Source organism: Amaranthus tricolor, chromosome 11 (genome assembly GCF_026212465.1).
Source record: "Amaranthus tricolor cultivar Red isolate AtriRed21 chromosome 11, ASM2621246v1, whole genome shotgun sequence".
Classification (NCBI taxonomy): domain Eukaryota; kingdom Viridiplantae; phylum Streptophyta; class Magnoliopsida; order Caryophyllales; family Amaranthaceae; genus Amaranthus; species Amaranthus tricolor.
Genome location: NC_080057.1, coordinates 18,960,935 through 18,978,983, shown reverse-complemented (window position 1 = coordinate 18,978,983; position 18,049 = coordinate 18,960,935). Strand labels below are relative to the sequence as shown.

At 36.7% G+C, this 18,049-nt stretch overlaps 1 protein-coding gene across 1 annotated transcript; it reads right to left on the bottom strand.

Moving 5' to 3' along the window:
* Positions 1-17,080: 17,080 nt before the first annotated feature.
* LOC130826632 (glycine-rich protein DOT1-like) lies at positions 17,081-17,584 on the bottom strand. The gene is made up of 2 exons (XM_057692204.1): positions 17,302-17,584; positions 17,081-17,136 (listed from the first exon to the last, which is right to left on the bottom strand). The coding sequence occupies exons 1-2, from the start codon at positions 17,582-17,584 to the stop codon at positions 17,081-17,083; spliced, it is 339 nt and encodes a 112-aa protein (XP_057548187.1).
* Positions 17,585-18,049: the final 465 nt, after the last annotated feature.

Sequence of the window (18,049 nt, the reverse complement as noted above, 5' to 3'; positions counted from 1 at the left end):
GAAATTAGCATAAACAAAATAATCTAAAATTAAAATAAAATGTATAACAAAGTGTAATGTGATGTACAAAATCTGAGTTTCTGTCATGGAGTCTAATATACTCCTACAGTCTCTCAGCCTGCTGAGGTCATGAACTGGCTTCGGCGTAGACCACATCTCCACCCTGGTCTCATTAGGCACATCAGCTTGACGAGGATGGGGGCGGAAGGCCGGAAAGTACTCATAAATCCATGTCAGCAGCAATGTGAGACAACCAGAAATGGTCTTGCAACCAGCCCTAGACGCCATTCCTAGTTGCCGATACAAGTACGCCTGCGTCACTACACCCCAAGCGATCTCATCCTGATCGGCATTGAAAGTTAGCATAGGGTGAGGTCGCATCCCAGTTTTGGTCTTATCTACTAGCAGTGTTGAGCCGACAATAGCCAAGTAATAGGCTGTACACTGCGTCTCCAAAGCCTGGGACCGATGGCACATCTGCATAACTTCACCAACGTTGATGCAACCGCTGGTGAAGTACCCTTTCCTTCGTAGCTCCGACATGGGCTCCCCAAAAAGACCAGCCAGCCCAAGCTTCCACTCACCGTCAGCAGGTTCAGCCGCGAGTGAACCTTCAATACCAATACCTAATATGCATTGCACGTCGTGCAACATAATCGTCATTTCCTCCCAGGGCATGTGGAAGGTGTTCGTATCTGGCTGCCACCTCTCCACGAAGGTTGATATTAAAGCACTATCAATGTGCTGGTACATAATGTATGGTAGCCGACCGAGGGGAATGACAGGTAAAAAATCGTACAGCTCATCAGACATATCCCGCAGTCCAATGATCGCCTCCAGCGGCTTCTTTCTACTACGGTACTCCAAAATCGGAGGCGTACGCTCAGAGCCCTCAAAAATTACTTGAGCTATGTGCCCCCCATAGCTGGGTATCAAGCGTGCATCAGTTGGGGCCCCTGGGCTGGGTGATGTGATCAACCAGTCCATTCCAGCGGACTGTGAGCGCCTGCTTCCCCATGAAGGCGCATTGTCAACGTGGCTATCTACTGCAGGATAAGAAGCGTCTGCAGAACTATGGCCTGCACGTGTAAATTTACCAACATGCCTGCGAACGACAGTCCAATCGAGTGGGTGACCAATAGAGGCTTCATACTCATTATCATCATCATCATCATCATCACTGGAACCCCCCCCCCCCCCCCCCCCCTAACTACTTTGGAGGCTAGTCTGGTCATCAAAGCGAGTGCGCACTTGGTGCAGCGTACTCGAACGTTGGGCCTCACTGTGTCTGGCCGCCTGTTCCTACCTAGCCCGCCTAGCGGAACCCGTAACCCCCCTCTCATGAGGGTCCCCTCTGAGCAAGGTAGGCCTAGAACTATTCCCCCTCAACAAGTGTCTAAAAAAACCCTTTTCTTTTCCTTGAATACTAGCCATTTACTACAATTTTGATAATTTAATTAACTATTAATAATAAATTAAAATAATAAAACATTACGTTAAATTAACTACATGAACAGAAGATAATAATTAATTAACATATTAATTCACGAATGACAAACGATTAATTTAATAAACATTTAACAATATAAACTAATAAACATTTCAAAAACAATAACTATTAAATTAATAAACATTTAATTAATATATTATATTACCTAATAATTACTCCCTCTGTTTCCTATTCCCGTTTAGAATATTCTATTTTGGAGAGAGAAATTTGATTAAGATTTTTAAGACATATATAGATGATAAAATATTATTAATGTAAGATCTTGTTAGATTCGTCTTAATGTACACTTTTTTATTATATATTTTTTGTAATATTTTATTATGCATATTTAGAGATATTAAGGCTCAAAATTTATTTTGAAAACTGTGCAAAAAGTAAATGGTAAGAACATTTGGAAACGGAGGGAGTATTATTTTAATTTTATTATTATTATTATCATTATAATTTATTTTCAAAAATAATGATAATAATAATAATAATAATAATTTATTAACAAACATAATTTATTAACATAAACAACAATTATTATTATCAACAACAATATTAAACTAATAATTATCAACAAACTTAATTTAACAACAGAAATATTAATTATTATTAATTGATAACATAAAACGTGAGTATTATAAATCAAAAAAAAATATTTTGGAGTAATTAATGAATCAATATTATTATTATTATAATTAATTTTCTAAAATAACAAAAATAATAATAATAATAATAATAATAATAATAATAATAATAATAATAATAATAATAATAATAATAATAATAATAACATTTAAAAAAAAATAAAAAATAAATAAAAAAATAAAAGGGGGGAGTCGCGCGTTTTGTGCGACTCCACGGCTGAGTCGCGTGCGACTCCCCCCTTTTATTTTTATTTATATATTTATTTTTAAATTAAATTCGTTTAGAAATTAACTCGAATTATTGCTTGCATTTTGAATTCCATAGCTTTAGCTCCACAAATTTTATGTTTTAATTTAGTGTTTTTAGAGTGATAAAGGTGTTATTTAGTGAGGTTAAAGTATATATAAAAAATTTTAAGTCCAGAGGCAATATCATCAATTCATTAAAATAGGGGTGGCGATAAAATAAAAGGGTGGTGAAGTTTAATGATTGTGTTATGTTACTAATCTATGTTTTGACTATAGATTAACCGTCCACACTTTTAAATGATCTTGTCCTCGTTCTTATGAAAACGCATCGAATTGAGAATAGAATTTTGTTGGCATTTATTCTCCTTGAGACGGTGTTAGCCGTGTAATTAGCTTAGTCTCAATATTTTTTAAAAAATATTATGATATCCTTGTTTTAAGATTTATAAGGACAATTTCAAGACTTAAAAACTCAATTTCAAAACTTAAAAGGTCGATTCGAAGTTTTTAATAACTACTTTAATGTTTGGGTCATTTTATTTTAAAGGTTAAAATGAGAAGTTAATGTCTTGTAATTGCTCTTTTAAGTCTTAAAATTGATTTTTTAAATATTAAAATTGACTTTTTAATTTTTAAAATTGTCAAATTCTATGACTTAAAATATCAATTTGCGGTAGCTCAACCAAGGCAGTAGCTCAACACGAAGAACAGTAGCTATTGAAGAGCCGCTCGACCTGGTTGAGCAGCCAAGCGCTCGGTCGAGCGAGGTGCAGGCTCCAAATTTGCGGTATTTTGTTTGTTGGGGGATATTGGTTGGGCTTTAAGCCCTTTGGTCCTAAGGTTATTCTAATATGTCTTAGACTATATATAAGGGTTTTAGAAAATACTCAGAACATAAGAGAGAACCTAGTACTTAGATGCAACTAAGGTTTCAATCAAGAGAGTTCTATCTACTTGTATCAAAGCATTTGTAAGAGATTAAGATCAAAGGCTCAATCTTTACTTTGAGATAGTGTTCTCAAAGGTTAAGAGACTTGTCATTGATGTATTGTTGAGTATATTAATGAAAGTAATCTTTGTTTGAGGGGGGAGGTATCCTTAGATACCTCATTAATCTTGTTGTTGTCTATTATGTTACGCTCTGTTTTTTGTGTTTTTTTGTGTAATTATTCCTCACCAAACATCCCAAAGCCTCGCATTTCATTAATAAACAACCAACATTAATTTTTCTTTAATAAACAACCGTCATTCAACAATTAATTTTACCAAACACCTCCATAAAAACTGACTCAAATAACTGGTTTAAACAGTTGACTAATCAGCCAATACTTCAAGCTAGTCAAACTACTCAACAACCTCAACTAATAACTATTGTAACAAAACTTACGTTTAAACTCCTTTGCCTGACTTAAGCGTTGGAGGGGTGTTTTGAAACATCACACATTGGTAGTTTTGTGTTGTTGTTCACACAAATTTATCTCAAGATGATAATAAGCGCAATTGCAAGGTGTTATAGCACATACGGGTTAAACACAAGGAGCAAGGGTATGCAATTTTTTTTTGCATATTAGCCGGATAAAAAGGGATTGTTGAAAACAATAATAAAAAGATATGCAAAATTAAAAAAGGGGGTTAATAATCCATGATAAAGAGGGGGTAGGGTTAGCTCATTTATGATGACTTTTCGATGGCGATACACTAGACCTGATCATGGACGGGACGGCCCGACCCGAAAAAGTGAGGATTTGGGTACCAAAATATGGCCCGATGAGCGAGTTTGGGCAGAAAATAAGTGCTCCGAATTTTTTTGGGACGGGTTTGGGAGTGGTGTTTGGCCCAGTCGGCCCGGCCCAAAAGGAGCTAAGTTGGTCCAATTAGTTACATATTTTGATTATTTCATATGCTAACACTTTTTTTCCATATTGCATCAAGGTCGGTCTACCATTTTTAATGTTGAAGAGGAGGAAGAAGAGGTAGATGGTGAAGATGACGATTGTCAAATCACTATTTAGTTACATAATTTGATTATTTTGTATTTGTTAATTTGAATTATTTGTAATTTGTGTTTTAAATTATATATAATATGTAACAATTGTATTTGTTTATTTCAATTATTTGTAATTTGTATTTTTAATTATGTATAAATAATATATAACATAGGCCCGCAAAAAAGCCCGCAAGATTGCATATTACGGGTTTGGGCAAGAACTTTTAGGCCCGCACTTTGGCCCGGCCCGCATCAATGGGCTTTTTCCACACGGGTGGTGTTTGATCACGTCTACGATACACTAACTTCTTAAAGGTCATCAAAGGGTAGTGAATCGCACTAAGGAGAGCAATTTGATCCTTGATCGGGCTTGTGATTGCCTCCAAGGTCTTCACCATCCTCACTCTCGTGAGTGAAGATGAAGGGCTTGTGGTATAAATTTTCCGCTACTTGCTCATCCTCCCCTACTCTCATAGGTGAAGGATAAGCCCTTAGATGCGAGGGTGAATGTAAGGTTCAATTCTCATTGATTCCTCACGCTCGATTCTGTCCATTGATCAAAGATTAGATTACTCAAAATCTAACTCTCGTTGGTATATTGGAAACAATCTTGACAATCCTTAGCCAATGGATAGAATAACCTCTCATCTAAGCCTTTAATCAACCCAAAATCAATAAGAATTTCATCATCATCAAGTAATCACAAGGGTTAAGTTAACCTCAACCCTTGAAAATTAATTACTACTCATTCTAATGCTTAAAAACACCACATTGGATAATATAATAAGATATTGAATAATCAACAAACACAAGAACCCAAACAATAAAGTTGTTGAGCATCAATGGTGAAAACCACAAACAAGCATAAAAACAAGAACAAACTATCAATAGTAACTAAGTATTAGAAGATACGTACAAAAGATGAGAACGATTGGAGAACAAAGATAAAAAAAACCTAGAAAAGTATTGAAGCTTATACCTTCAACAATAGAGGTTGCTGAAAAAGAGAAGCTCCAACTTGCAATAAACTAATAGATTGGATAACTATATAGCTAAAATAAACTTTGATTGAAGTATTTTTTTGATTTTCAATGTTAATTGTAAAAGATAAAACTTAGGGTTTAAGAAAATAAAACTAAAAGCATAAAGATGATTCTTAAATCTAGGCTAGAACAAGTAATGTAAAGTTGTGTACAAGTTAAGGTGTTCTCTTATTTACAAAACCCCTCGTTTATATAGTGTAGCTTAAGAATAATGTGACCTAGGTCTTCCCAACAGAGAATAATCCTTCAAAATGACGTAAAAGGGTCGTTAAGAGAACAATTAATCCAAAAATCCCATCTTCAAAGGGGGAACGATCGCTTGTTCCACATTATGATCTATGTTGGCTTCATGGTGTTGTTTCAGAAGAGGGAACGAGTGTTTTTTTACACGGGAACAAGAGGTCGTTCAACATTTTGATCTTCATCCTTCAAATTGTTGTTCAGGGTTAAGGGAACGAGTGGTCGTTCCCTAGAGAACGAGTGGTCATTCCCCTGGGAACGGGTGGTCGTTCCACTTTTGGATCTTCATTGTTCAACTTGTGGTTCAAGGTTGAGGAACGAGTGGTCGTTCCCTAGAGAGCGTCGTTCCACTTTCTGACCTTGCGCAATAGAGAACGGGCGATTATTCTCTTCCTAAAACCTTATTTTCTTCCTTGTCTTGGCTTGAAATCTATCTTTTTATGCTCAGATCGATCTCATTCCTCCCTCGATACCTCTGGATTTAGGAACCTCCATCCCTAGCATGCTTTGGCTCGAAAATACGTGAGAAACCTGCAAAGACATGAGCAAACACATGATACCCTTGAAGAGGGTGTAAGTCCAAGAAAAAGATATATATATGAATGAAAATCGAGTGCTAACAAGCCATAATAAGCTAGATTACAAGGGCAAGTAAAGGGTTTATAAGTTGTATGTCAATGATATATCATAACATGGACAAAATTTCCATAACTCAGACATAAACGTACTCAGACCATTGTGCACTTATCAACTGATCTTTTCGATTGACTATTTGGGTAAATCTTTTGTTCCCTAACAATGAAATATTGGATAATTTAGAGTATAAAGGTTTATAAGTTTAAAGTATGCTAATTATGCCAAGTATAATAAGTAAAAGGCCCCATGGCAAGTAAGGACAAAATGGTAAATCCATACGTCCAAAGTTATGTCAAATGAAGAAAACAAGCGAAAGGAAATAGAACCAAAACTCGAGTTGACTTTTGGTCTGAAAGGGTAAAAATCAATTTGGCTTTGTGTGTTGGAAAATTGATTGAGGCAGCACTAAAAGTCGACTCGGTTTTAGGGAATTCCAAAGAAAAGCCGTGTCAGCCTTTTCTCCTGGAAAAATCATTTGTTCCTAAACCTAAAGTTGAATTTGCTTTATGTTGACCAAAGGAAAGCTGAGTCAGCTTTTGAATCCGGACCACAGATTGTGGGTTTTTTCCTTTGGTTTTATGGCAATTAAAATTAGTTTAAGTCTAAGTAACTTTCCTAATCAGTCACTTAGTGACATGGAGGTAGTGAAGATCATGGGTAAGTGGAGGGTTTACTCCTACTCCTATATAAGGAGGTCTAATTCTTAGGTTTTTGCATGCTAATTTCAGTTGTCATGTTTCCTCTCTTCCTCCCCACTTCCATTCTCTACAAGTTCTTGAAGGTAAAGGAAATTATCTGTTTTTTCCATTTTAATTCTAAGCTTGTTCAATATAATTTCCTATTCTTCACATGATCAATTAGAAAGTGCTTAGAGTTGGTTGCAAACCATTGTATCTCAAAAGTGTATTCCAAGTTCTTAAGCCTAAGCACCAAGTAGGCGGAATAACGCATTTAGGAAAACTAGATTGTAACACCCCGGCCCCTCGGACCGCTGGTGGTACTTATGGAGACTGTAGACTGGCCCCACAAACAAACACAAGTCTTTCCAGCGCACTTTGGCCTCACTCGTGCGCACCTGGGAAAACTTCCCAGGAGGTCACCCATCCTAAGATTGTTCCCACTAAGCACGCTTAATTGTGGAGTTCTTAGCAAATGGGCTCCCTAGGAAAGAGGATGCACCTTGTTGATATGAGTAGTATATCAATCCTTTTTTTCAAGCCAAATCTGGGGTATTACATAGATTGTGTTTCACTTTGGTATCATATTTCAGAAGACAATATTGTCTAAAAGCATCTTCGGTTTATGGTTAGATTTATTTCAAGTCTTATTTCAATTGTGATTTCAATTTCTAGATTATTGTAGTAGGAGTTAAGATTTGTAATCTCGGTTCGGTGCTTGTAATCTCTTTAAATTTTCTTATCTATAAAAGCTTATAACAAGAACAAATATAGAAGGGCTGGTAAGCAACGCCAATATTGACTTTTTTGATCAAACTCTACTTTGCTTGTTGTTAGTAATAGCAAACTTTACTCTTGCTAGTTTAATTTCACCAAATGATGATTCTAGAGGTTCATCATTTGTTCAAGTGGATAAATTGCACACAAAGTGTTGCAAGTAAGTGGAATGATCATCATTAATATGAGTATGTGGAGATCATTAACCTCTATGAACACTTTCAGCATCGTTGGAGCTTTAAAGGAGCATCATTAGTATTAGTAGTAAGTATATAAAACCTTGAAAGAGTAAGCTCCTCAGTATCTTTAATTTAGCATTAAAGAGAAAGTGTGATATTTAAAAAAAAGATGGATATTTGTAATAAATGAAGAGAAAAATTATATTGTGTGAATAAAATTAAAATAAAGTTAGAATGTCTAGATGAAATTAAATGAAAATAGTGGATACTTTCCTTGAATAAATCATTATGAGACGTACTAGAAGATATGTTAGTAGTTTTAGGACCGGAAAATTTTCCGTCATCTTAGAAGGAGTATCCAAGTCAATAGATCAATAGTTTCATTTGCATTTATCCTTTGCTTGGAAGAGTTTGGTAAAAAAAATCAACTCACCTTTTGTTAGCTAACAACTAACAATAAACGAGCCAACATTTTTCGACTAAAGTTCTCCTTTGTTCACTCTTACTATCAACAAATAAGGGTTTACTTTCTAAACATTTTCTTGTTCGCTGTTATATGCTCAAACAAGGAAAAAAATTAGTTTAGGCCTATTTTTATAGAAAAACTTTTTAAATTCTTTTTTTTTAACAAAAAATGTCTATTTATTACAAAATAAATGCCATGGCCCATGACACGAATATAATGGTCCACATGCCAAGCATGGAAGTTGGACTATTTCAGCATAATCTATGGCACGAGTAAAGCATCGTGATTAATACAACACATTTGATTGTTCAAGTGATAAGTGTAATTATTTGCACTTATTTATATCATTTTATAATCCATAATGATGATCATTGATAATAGCTTCATACTTATTTTGAAGATTTATGTTACTTTATCCATTCTAGTTATGCATATTGTTTTAAGCATAATTCTTATGGTTTTAATGATAATGGAGTTTACTAAAGGGGTTTTAGCTCGGTTGAAGATGTTCTACAAAGAAAATATGCAAAAGAGTAGAAGAGTGTTTATAATGCAAGGTTTGCGTCGTTGGAAACTAGACTTCAAGAGCTTTTCAAGAATTTATTATATGTCAAATTTCCGACGATGAAATGACGATCATTTGAAGTTTGCTGTAATTTTCAGCCTAAAAAGCCGACTTGGCTTCTTGGGCGTGGAATTGTTCGTCAAGTGGGCTTTTGCTTATGGATTTCTATGCAGCCTTTTTTTCGTTACTTTAAGTTTGTATTATTTTATTTTATCTTTATTTTACTTAAGTTCTTAGGGTTAGTTTAGTGTTTAATAAGGGAAACTTAGGTTAAGTCTCCCTTGAGCATAGAAAGGAAGATTGAAAAACCTCTTCTTCCTCCTTCCTCCTTCCTCCTTCTTTGGTTCCACTTTTTGTTCTTCTTTTTGGTACTCCATTTAACTTCCTTTAATTCTTGTAAGCTTTCTGTAGCATTTAATATCTTGTCATTTTAATTTCTTATCTTTAATTTATATTAGTTTTAATAGTTTAATCTTTTATTGTTAAAGTTTATTGTTTTCTTAGTAATTGTCTTTTAGTAGAAGTAGAATTGTTCTTCATTTTTAGCCTCTTAGATCTTTAATTGTGTCTCTCATAGTTTAATTATTTTTTCCTTACATATATCATTAATATCATCTTTTATCATGCTTAAAATCAATCTAGGGTTTTTATTTATTGTTTTTATCAGGAGTGATGAGTAGATCTTCTTTCTAGGGTTAGGGTTTGAGCCTATAGTTCAATCATGATTTGACCATTGATAGTGTCTATAAAGATAGGATTAAAGTGACTAAATTGTGCTAATAACCTAAATTAAATATGCTTTGTTGGACTAATCAAACTAGCGTGTGAGATTAGGATTAATTTTGCTTTAGGGTAAATTTTGGTTAAATTTTTATTAATTCGTTCAATAAAACTAGCTTGTGAGAATTGAATTAACAAGGTTTAAATCTAATAGTTAATAAAAAGAGCGAGAGTTTGAGATTAACAAGATCATATTTAACCATATAATTAATCCAACGTTTTATAGACATTGACAGAAGTTTGATCTTACGAGAATTTAGGGGATTCTTGACACCCTAGATTTCTTCATTATATAGTTTTAACCCAAATTCTTATTGCATTTTTTGTTTATTAGTTAACAACCAATCAAATCATATAATTTACAAAAATTAGCAACTTATTTGTCCTAGCTTCCTTGTGTTCGACCTGTATCTACACATAAACCGTGCACTTTTAAATAAAATTTCACATCAACAAGTTAATGTTACTATTTAGTACATAAAAACCAAATATACAAAAACATACAATCAAATAAATAATATAATTACAGAAAGAGAATAACTTAGACCCCAACAATGGTAAAAATAATGGTTATACGATGAGTGAAAAATAGAGGAAGAACAAGATAACAACAAACAAAAGTGTTTATAAGGTATGTAATGATACCTCTCCCTCAATAGATGATTACTATCATTAACATACTCAACAATACATTAATGAATAACCACGCACACTTAAGAACAGCTCTCAAGATAGTGATTCCATTCAACAATTGAGATCACCTACAATCTTATACATAGAAGAAGAAACTTCTTGGTTCACAAACCCTCGTCTCTCCAATGTTGTATTAGCCTCACTCTCATTAGATTTCCTAATCCATTTGAGCCTTATATATGCCCACTATATGATAGGAATGCCCTATGACAAATAGCCTTGAAGCCCAAGTATACGAAGCAAAAAATAGAAACACGTGTCAGTGCTACCCGCCTGCTCGGACGAGTGCCCCTGCTGCTCGAACGAGCAGGTCCAGCCCAGCAGCTTTTGACTTCATCGAGTTGCTGCCTTGTTCGAGCTCTTCCTTCCATGTGTCTTGCCTCGTTCAAGGCACAATATCGTAACCCTATTAAATGCTCCTTTGCTTTCATCAAGGCACCTCAAATGCACTCCCTTGATCACTCAATCAAGTATTTCAAATGTTAATTCTCCATCGTCCATTGCAGATCCAATACCACTCTCAAATGTGCAAGATAATGCATGAGAAATTAGGTGATCGTAGTCATCACCAACTATATGAGATTTGGGACTTGGCACAACAAGTACAAATACACAAATATTTAAATAAATGGATAATACTAAGACACTAATTTACTTAATGGTATTCCAAGTGCTAAAAATAAAGAAGGAAAAACTTAAATTATTTGGTCCGCATGAGGTACAACCTATCTATGGATGACATGTGAGCATGAGCATTGTATGGGGCTATTTTTTGGTGTCCAAGCACAAAAAAAACACAAGTTGACATGAGGTACAACTCACACGACATGTAGATGGCCAAAGATGCCACCATTTTCATTGTTAGTTCAAAGACAAAAAGAAAAATACATGTAACAAACACTATGGAGTAGAGGAGTTCTGTAGAGAAGGTTTTGGCTAAAACTCTTGCCTTACTTTATTGTAATACTTCCATTATATTGAATACAAAATGTTTCTCAATATGGAAAAGATTGAGATAAAAACAAAAGATCACAAGAAAAGATATAGAAAATAAAAATAATTCCTATAATCAAGCATATGATTTGGGTGATTATTCTATATTCCTAACACCCCCCCTCAAGTTGGAGCATATGGATTAAAAATGCCCAACTTGTCCAGGAGAAAAGTAAACTGCTGTTTTCCAAGAGGTTTAGTGAAGATATCCGCTAGCTGAGTATGAGTGGGAACATATGAGGGATGAATTAAACCACGTGTAATGGCATCACGAACAAAGTGACAATCCACTTCAATGTGTTTGGTACGCTCATGAAAGACCGGATTTTTGGCAATGTGTAAAGCAGATTGACTGTCACAAAATAATCGAATAGCTTTGGATGATGCACACCCAAGCTGAGTAGCAAACCTTTCAACCATTTCAATTCACAAGTGATAGCCGCCATTGATCGATATTCGACTTCTGTGGAGGAACGAGAGACAGTGTTCTGTTTCTTGGTTTTCCAAGAAATAGGAGAATGATCAAGAAAAACAAGCCAACCAGTAATAGACTTACGAGTAACAGGACAAGCTGCCCAATCAGAGTCGCACCATCCTTGTAATGAAAGGTCACTATCAGATCTCAAAAGAATAGCTTGACCTGGTGTTCCTTTGAGGTAACGAACAACTCTTAATGCAACATAAAAAATGATCAGTTCGGGGTTCTTGCATAAATTGAGACAATATATGAACAGAGTATGCAATGTCAGGACGAGTGACAGCTAGATATATCAGTCTCCCTACAAGTCTCCTGAATGGCTCAGGATCAGAGAGCATAATACCAGAAGCAAGTCCTAGTTTATGGTTTTGTTTCATTGGAAACCCAACCGGTTTTGCTCCAAGAAGTCCTGTTTCAGAAATAATGTCTAGGGTATATTTTCTTTGGCATAAAAAAAGTCTTGCAGAGCTTCGAGCTACTTCAATACCAAGAAAGTACTTTAAAGGACCTAGGTCATTCATATGAAAGCAATCACTGAGATAAGACTTGAATGTTTGTAAAGCACTAGAATCATTGCCAGAGACAATTAAATCATCGACGTAGACTAACACATTCAATTGAATCTAACCTCTTGTGTAGACGAATAAAGAGTAATCTGAATAAGACTGTAAAAATCCATAGTCCTTCAAAGCAGACACAAGTTTTGCAAACCAACATCTAGGTGCCTGTTTAAGTCCATATAAATACTTGCGAAGACGACATACCTTGTTAGAAGAAGAAGACTCTAAACCTGGAGGTAACTTCATGTAGACCTCCTCATTAAGATCACCATGTAAAAATGCGTTATGAACATCCATCTGATGTAGCTCCCAATTTTTGGAAGCCGCAATAGCAAGAAAAGCACGAACGGTGACCATCTTGGCAACAGGAGCAAAGGTTTCTGTGTAGCCAATGCCTTCTTTTTGGTGATTTCCAAAAACAACAAGTCTGGATTTCAATCGTTCAATACTACCATCAGATTTATATTTGATTCTGTAAACCCATTGACATCTAAGTGCCTTTTTCCCAGGGGGTAAATCCTCCATTGTCCAAGTGTTATTCTTTTCAAGAGCCTTGATTTCTTGTTGCATAGATTCTCTCCAACCTGTATGAGACATGGCTTCCTTAAAAGATTTAGGCTCGACGCCCGAGGTGACAGCTGCAACAAAGTTACGATAATGCAATGTAAACTTGTCACAATTTATATAGTGTGCTATAGGATAGGGCGTACCTGAGGAATACTGTGGAGACGAGATGTCAGAGGATGGAGATGGACTATCAGTAATAACTGTGTGAGTAGCAAAGTCTTTGTATAACACCAAAGGCCATTTTTGACGATGACCTTTGCCTAGAGGAGAGGATGAAGAGGATGGAGCCGTTGTGGGGACAGCAGTATTGGACTGAGATGGGCTTGAGGAGTCTTGAGGCCCAGATGAAGAAGCAGGCCCATCATGCAAACAAACCTCGTTACATGCTGGATCAGCAAATGTAGAGGGCTGGTCTGACCCAGTTGACCCTGGGCTTTCAGTGCGTGATTCAGTAAGAAGAGAAGGAGATGTGGGTGGGTTGGGAGGTGAAGTGTTTGGATTTGGTAATGCAAAATCTTCCTCGTAAATGTCGTCAAGACCCAAATTGATTTCATTATTCGTAGGAACAACATTTGCTGGTATTATATTCCAAGAGCTCGGGTCAAGATAAGGAAACACGTCTTCAAAAAACTTCACATCTCGGGAAACAAAAAATTTTTGAGAATCAAGATCAAACAAATACCACCCCTTTTTACCAAAAGGATAACCCACAAAGATGCACTTCCTACTACGACTAGCAAATTTTTCGCCCTGTGTGTGTTGGTTGTGGGCAAAGCAAAGACAACCAAAAGTACGAATGAGATTGTAGGAGGGTTGAGTGCCATATAATAGTTCGTAGGGTGTTTTATTTTGTAGGAAATGTGAGGGGGTACGATTAATAAGATGCACTGCAGCCAATACACACTCTCCCCAAAAATAAATAGGGAGGTGCGCCTGAAACCGCAAAGCCCGCCCTACATTTAAGATGTGTTTGTGTTTCCGTTCAACTCGCCCATTTTGTTGAGGTGTTCCAACACAAGAAGTTTGAAGTATAATACCATTTGCAACAAAATAATCATGTAAACAATTAAATTCAGTGCCGTTGTCTCTTTGAACGATTTTGATTGTTCGTGAAAATTGACGATCAACCATGGCAACAAAGCGCATAAACATGTGAAACACCTCAGTTTTATCAATAAGCAAATAAATCCAAACAGTACGAGAGTAATCATCCACAATAGTCAAAAAATATCTAGCACCACAGGAAGAAGGATGCCTATATGCTCCCCACAAGTCACAATGAATTTTCTCAAAAATACGACAAGCTCGATTGTCACTTGAATTAAATTTGTCCCTAGGATGTTTAGCACGAAAACAGATATCACATGCTTTATTTAAACTACCCTTACAATTATTAACCGGTGGAAGTAATTTGACCACTCTCTCTGACGGATGGCCCATCCTCTTGTGCCACAATTCCAAGGCAGATGAATCCTGAGAAACCGAAACATGCTGTACCACTGGCGATCCTTCAAAATAAAATAGTCCATCCCGTCTAACACTCGTTCCAATCAGCTCCCTCGATTGGCCCTGTATAGTACACATAGAGGAGTTAAAGTGGACAGTGCATTGCATATCATTAATAAGTTGCGAAACAGAGATTAAATTACAATGTAAATCGAGTACAAAAAGCACATTTTTAAGGATTATTTTATCAGACAAGCGAACCGATCCTTCCTTAGTGGCTGTAATTGACTTTCCATTAGGAAGACCAACTGGACATTTGGAGATATGATGAACATCAAATAACCACGTATCAAGACAAGTGACATGTCTAGATGCTCCTGAGTCGACAATCCAGGAAGTATTATCAAACTTATCATTCATTCTATTATCAAAAATGGTTGTATTACCAATAAAGCTTGCAAGAACTTTCCATTGAGCTGCTGTAAAAATCGAAGAGGATTCCTCGGAGGCCGGTGTTCCTGCGCGAGGACCTGCAGTAATAGGAGTATTGGTATGAGGCTTAGGCGGTTGACCTCGACCTCTATTTTAAGAGGAGCCTCGACCATTGCTGGGCTTAGAACGAGTGGCCCACCATTCTGGGTAGCCTGTAAGTTCAAAACAGGAGGAAATGTCATGTCCCCTCTTCTTGCAATGAGTACAGGAAAGAAGGAACTTATTCTGTTTATCTTCAACTGCTTCTTGCCTTCGTCCAGAACTGGACTTTAAAGCAAACCCAACGGCTTCAGGCTGCTGTTCTTCGTGGACTGAGTTAGCAGAGCGAAGACGTTCTTCTTGAATAACCAGTTGGTAGGCACGATCAAGAGAGGGTAACGGATCTTGGGAGAGTATAGTGCTACGTGCCTGGCGATAATAATCAGAATAAAGACCCATCAAGAATTGATGAAGTCTCGATGCATCCCTTCGTTGTACATGTAATTGATCAGCAGCACAATTGGAACAGCAAGTACATTTAATCAAAGGTTCATGAATGTTTAATTCCTCCCATAAAGCAGAAAGTTTACCAAAATACGAGGCCACTGACATGGTTTTTGTTTGCTCACATTTGGCGAGAAATTGCTTGAGTTGCTGGATTCTTGGTCCATTGACAACAGCAAACCGAGTGTGTAATGTGTCCCATAGCTTCTTTGCATCACGATATTCGGAGAGAGTTCCTTTAATTTGAGGATCAATCGTGTTCATAATCCAAGAAATAATCATGGCCTGGATTGTGTTCCAATCCGATTGAGTGCAAGGTGAAACGGGTCCGATAAGAGTACCGTCTAGAAACCCAAATTTCCGGCGAGCTTCCAAAGCCAGTTGAATGTCGCTTGCCCATTCGTCATAGTTATCGTCCTTTAGGCGAGTCGGAGTAATATAATCACCCCGGACGATCTTGAGGTCCAAGGAAATATGGTGAAGAAGAATCAATTTTGGATGATAATGGTGGTGGTGGACGATTGTCATCTTCCGCCGCCATAGATGATACTTTTGAGATTTAGGGTTTAATCAACCTTGGTCACTGATACCATGTAGAGAAGGTTTTGGCTAAAACTCTTGCCTTTCTTTATTGCATTACTTCCATTATATTGAATACAAAACGTTTCTCAATATGGAAAAGATTGAGATAAAAACAAAAGATCACAAGAAAAGATATGGAAAATAAAAATAATTCCTATAATCAAGCATATGATTTGGGTGATTATTCTATATTCCTAACAAGTTCTATATGTACATTTAATTTACAAGTTAAGTTCTAGTAGTAAAACTACTCAATGAAAAACATTATGTCTATGTCTAGTGGTTAAAAGCGTTATCATCTATCCTTATGATAAAAACTCGCTTCTTACCATTCACAAGTAGATCAATTACCACTATACGAAAACAAGTGAACTCAAAGTGGAGTAAGGCAAGGTTAAATTTAATAAGACTGATACTAAAGAAAAGTCCCTCCCTTCTATGTTAGGGTTTCTTCTCTAGCTTTGTAGGACTCTCTACAATTTGGCTGCTTCTCTTAGCTTTCATGGTTGAAGACCTTGTTCAACAGTGTTCTCATAAACAATGAGGAAGAAGACATTCTTGATGTAGCAATAGGTGACAGATTACAACGTTTACTCGACAATGGTGGCTATCTCTCCACAACATAATATCCTGAGGTTTAGCTCTTGGTGTCCGCCTCAATCAGGATGGATAAAGGTTAATTTTGATGCTCGAATGATACATATCGCGGCTTGGGAGTTGTGATCCGTGATGAATTTGGAAGCCTCTAGTTGCTAGGGTACGTCGTGTTAGAGCGAATCGGAGTGTCGAGATTGGCGAATGTGCAGCTGCTCTATTTGGGGTGGAATTGGCTTTGAGATATGACAACTCAATGACACAGTTGGAAGGTGACTCCATGGTAGTGGTGCAGGCTATTGTGCAGAAGGTTAAAGGCCATACTCCATTTCACATGCTTCTTGATAATATCTTACATTTAAGTGGAACCTTTGATTGTTTTGGTTGTAGTTTTGTAAAAAGGGGTGGGAATACTCTAGCTCATTTGATTGCTAGATGGATACCGGGCTAGCTAATGAGAAAATCTGTATGGACCCCTTTTTTCGAGGTTTTCAAACCTTGGCGGAGCTTGATTTATGATAATTCACAGGTTCAACTCAAAAAAAAAAAAAAAAAAAAAAAAAAAAAAAAAAAGTGAAGACAAGATTCCAAGATCTAGAGAGATAAAAGGTATAGTTAATGTGAAATTTGCAGATGGACACGATGATCCACGTTGGTGTCTATTTTGCCTACGATGATCTCTTCCTGCAGCTGCAACATATAATGGATATGTTCCTCCTCTTCCACCACCTTGCCCTTCCTCATTACCATATCCTTTACCACTACCGTGGCCACCACTTCCTCCTTCATGGCCATCACTACCGGCACCACCATGACCAAAACCTCCACCTTCACCGCCACTTCCATGACCGCCACCACCACCATGGCCACCACCACCACGCTTATAAAGTGCTGTTATTTGCAATAAATTGTATTCTGCCAGTGTGCCACTCACCTTGTTGTCATGTTCTTGCATGTCTTTGTGACAATTAGACTTTGTTGTTAAAAAACTCAACACAAACATAATTAACAATGAAATGATTTTATAACACAATTTTCTATTTGAAAATAAAAAATCGGGGATCATATCGATATTTTGTATTTAGGATGAGAAAAAAACGATGGCCAAGACAATAAGAGAGGCGATATACAGAATTGTGGAACATACTGAAGTCGTTTGCTATGTGATAGTAGTATATAGTAAACTCAAAATTGAATGAGATAGATTCCAAGGCAAATCGAAGGTAGAGTCCATCCGAAATGTGCTGTTGTACAAGCTGATCCATTTTGATGATGTCGATTCCTACTTGAAACGACAGCACCACCTGCTGCACCTGCTGCTCCGGCTGCTCCAATCACTGGAATCATTCCTCCTCTTCCTCCCCTGCGTCCTCCCTTACCACCACGACTTCCACCACCAAAGCCATGGCTACCACCACGA